This window comes from Eufriesea mexicana, unplaced genomic scaffold (assembly GCF_001483705.2).
Source record: "Eufriesea mexicana isolate 0111107269 unplaced genomic scaffold, ASM148370v2 scaffold1801, whole genome shotgun sequence".
Taxonomy (NCBI): Eukaryota; Metazoa; Arthropoda; class Insecta; order Hymenoptera; family Apidae; genus Eufriesea; species Eufriesea mexicana.
The window spans coordinates 375808-378583 of NW_016909918.1; the positions used below are offsets into that span (position 1 = coordinate 375808).

The 2776-nt window shown below is 37.2% G+C and overlaps 1 protein-coding gene across 1 annotated transcript; it reads left to right on the plus strand.

Moving 5' to 3' along the window:
* The first annotated feature begins 805 nt into the window (after window positions 1–805).
* LOC108549032 (sporozoite surface protein 2-like) lies at window positions 806–1998 on the plus strand. Its single transcript, XM_017902243.1, has 3 exons — window positions 806–926; window positions 1420–1508; window positions 1582–1998. Exons 1-3 carry the CDS (start codon window positions 806–808, stop codon window positions 1996–1998), a joined length of 627 nt encoding a protein of 208 aa, XP_017757732.1.
* Window positions 1999–2776: the final 778 nt, after the last annotated feature.

Consider the following 2776-nt stretch of genomic DNA (forward strand, 5'->3'; position numbering starts at 1 on the left):
GTGGTATCGGGTACCCAGACTCTGTTTAAATAAATATTTAGAACATGATATTCCATTTTTATATGTACTCAGCTTCAAATAATTGATTTCGGTCTTAATTTGATATTAGGATTGTCAAATTTGTATTCTGTTTCTGAGATTATAGAGAACGTGCAGGTGGATTTAGTAAGGGAATTATATACGAGTTTATTTCGCTTTGTTATGTTGGTATAGTGTATTTAGGTACTTGTAGTAGGTTGATAATTCTGATGTTAAGACTAGAGTGATAGGTATAAATAATAATTTTCTAGGCTTTGATAGGATTCTGAATAAAATCTGAATTTTGTGTGATTTCTTTCTTAAATTTTCAAATTTTATGGAATTTCGTGGAATATAGAATTATATAAAATTTTTCACCTATATTTAATATTGTTAAAGTATTAATTATAGTATTAAATATCAATTTTTGTGGAATAAGTGGAGGAACCTAAATTTCTATTATTTTATATTCCCAATTTGGAAATTACCATGACTAAAATTAATTTGTGTACTACATTTATTATAAATTTTCTGTTATAGGAAGAGATATTAAATTTCTCGGATAGTTCAAACTACATAAATAATATAAAGTACAAATTTTGCAATGTTTAGAGGTTCTTTTTCGAACTTATGGCATTGAGGCTCTTCTTAGATCTAACAGTACAATTGCGGTGGCGTTGGAGACTGATGGGTGAATGAAAAGCGGTTGATTGAAGCTTCGAGTAGGATCCAGTAAACGAGGCGTGGGTGTAGGTGGTAGAAGATTGAAGTGTGATAGAGAATCAGTATGGGTGTGGAAAATGGATATTCGAGTGGTTTGAATGTGAAAGTAAAAAATGCGAATAGAACTAGCGAAATGTATGAAAGTACTATAAACAAGAAAGATGATATACACTACAAACGTACAAGTACAAAAATTGTAACGTGACAGGTCAAACAAGGTCAAAAAGGTCAAATAATAAAAATTGCTGTATAACAAATAAAATTTTAGTAAATAATAACACTTGATAAGAGATTATTATATTAGAAACAAGGGAAGTCCCTCAATATAAAGACTTAGTCCTTCCTAAATGCTTCTGTTATTTTTTATTAAAAATATTATTAAAAATAAATTATATGTTATATACTATTAAAATTAAATTAGACGTAAAATAAATGTAGCATATCATACTGAAATATAAATTTTAAGTTTCCATAGTGAAATTTAAATTTTAGGTTTTCAGATAATATGAAGACCTGTATTTGCAATACCTTTCTGATTATTACAAAGCAATAGGATCACTAATTCCAAACATAAACACTCAGGATCCTCAGTTGCATCGAATCTGCAATCAACTATTCAATTAAATCCTCAAAAATTTGCAGAATCCCAAACATAGCCAAAATCTAAAAAATTTACAGAATCCGAAAAATCCACAGTATCCCAAAAATCACCAGAGTCCCAAAGATTTCCACAATCCCAAAAATCCACAGAATTCAAAAAATTCACAGTATCCCAAAAATCACCACAGTCCCAAACATTCCCAGAATCTCTAAAATCCACAGAATCCCAAAAAATCACAGTATCCCCAAAATTACCAGAGTCCTAAAGATTCTCTGATTCCTAAAAATCACCAGAGTCTCAAAGATTCCCAGAATCCCAAAAATCACCAGAGTCCCAAAGATTTCAAGAATACCAAAAATCACCAGAGTCCCAAAGATTCCCAGAATCCCAAAAATCACCAGAGTCCCAAAGATTCCCAGAATCCCAAAAATCACCAAAGTCCCAAAGATTCCCAGAATTTCAAAAATCCCCAGAGTCCCAAAGATTCCCAGAATCCCAAAAATCACCAGAGTCCCAAAGATTCCCAGAATCCCAAAAATCACCAAAGTCCCAAAGATTCCCAGAATTCCAAAAATCCCCAGAGTCCCAAAGATTCCCAGAATTCCAAAAATCCCCAGAATCCTAAAAATCCGCAGAATCCCAAAAATCTCGTCTAGAATTGAACATCAAATTGCCAAACACCTGACTCTCACTCTTCACGGACCCCATATCCGAAGCCTTCAACCACAGCTAGTCTTCCCAGAGGAATTCGTATCTGCTCTCCAGCTATTCCGCTCATTATCCGCGCATTATCGACATTGTCTTCGCTAAATCTGATATCCCGCGTCCTGGGTGGCGGGCCAGTGTAATTACTAACACGAAACCGCAGGCTGGGCCGCCGATTGGCCCGATCGGGGCTCGCGATGACGAGAGCCTCTCGAGCCTCCCCTGTCGGCCGCTAGACGGCGGGGCAAGCGGGGACAGGGTAGGACGGACGGGCTGCATTGCGTCTTCATTATAAATCCTGAGAATCACCCAAATTGATAACGGCATCCGAAGGCTGCCGTAAAGATCCTCGTAATACTCTAAAGAGGGCTCACCTCCACCCTCGCGCAGCGGGGTGTCTCCGGCAACGAAATAACAGGAGGCCACTTTCGCCTCCTGCCCCTCTCATCGTCGCTGGTGTATCCTCCCCTCGTCGGCGAGTGACGGTTTCGAGAGGTTCGGCGTTCGTTGCTTCCTTCGATCGACTTTAGCGAATAAGGATTTAATATCGGTATTAGGGCTAGTTGAACTAAATGGAACTCGAGTGTCACCGAAATACCAAGGCTGGAATTATAGTGAAATCGATGTAACAACGAAATCGACTATTATTGGAACATCGGTACCGATCGGGTATCTAAATTGACGTAATACTGAAATCGGCTATTATCGAAATCGATTATAATACCGGTA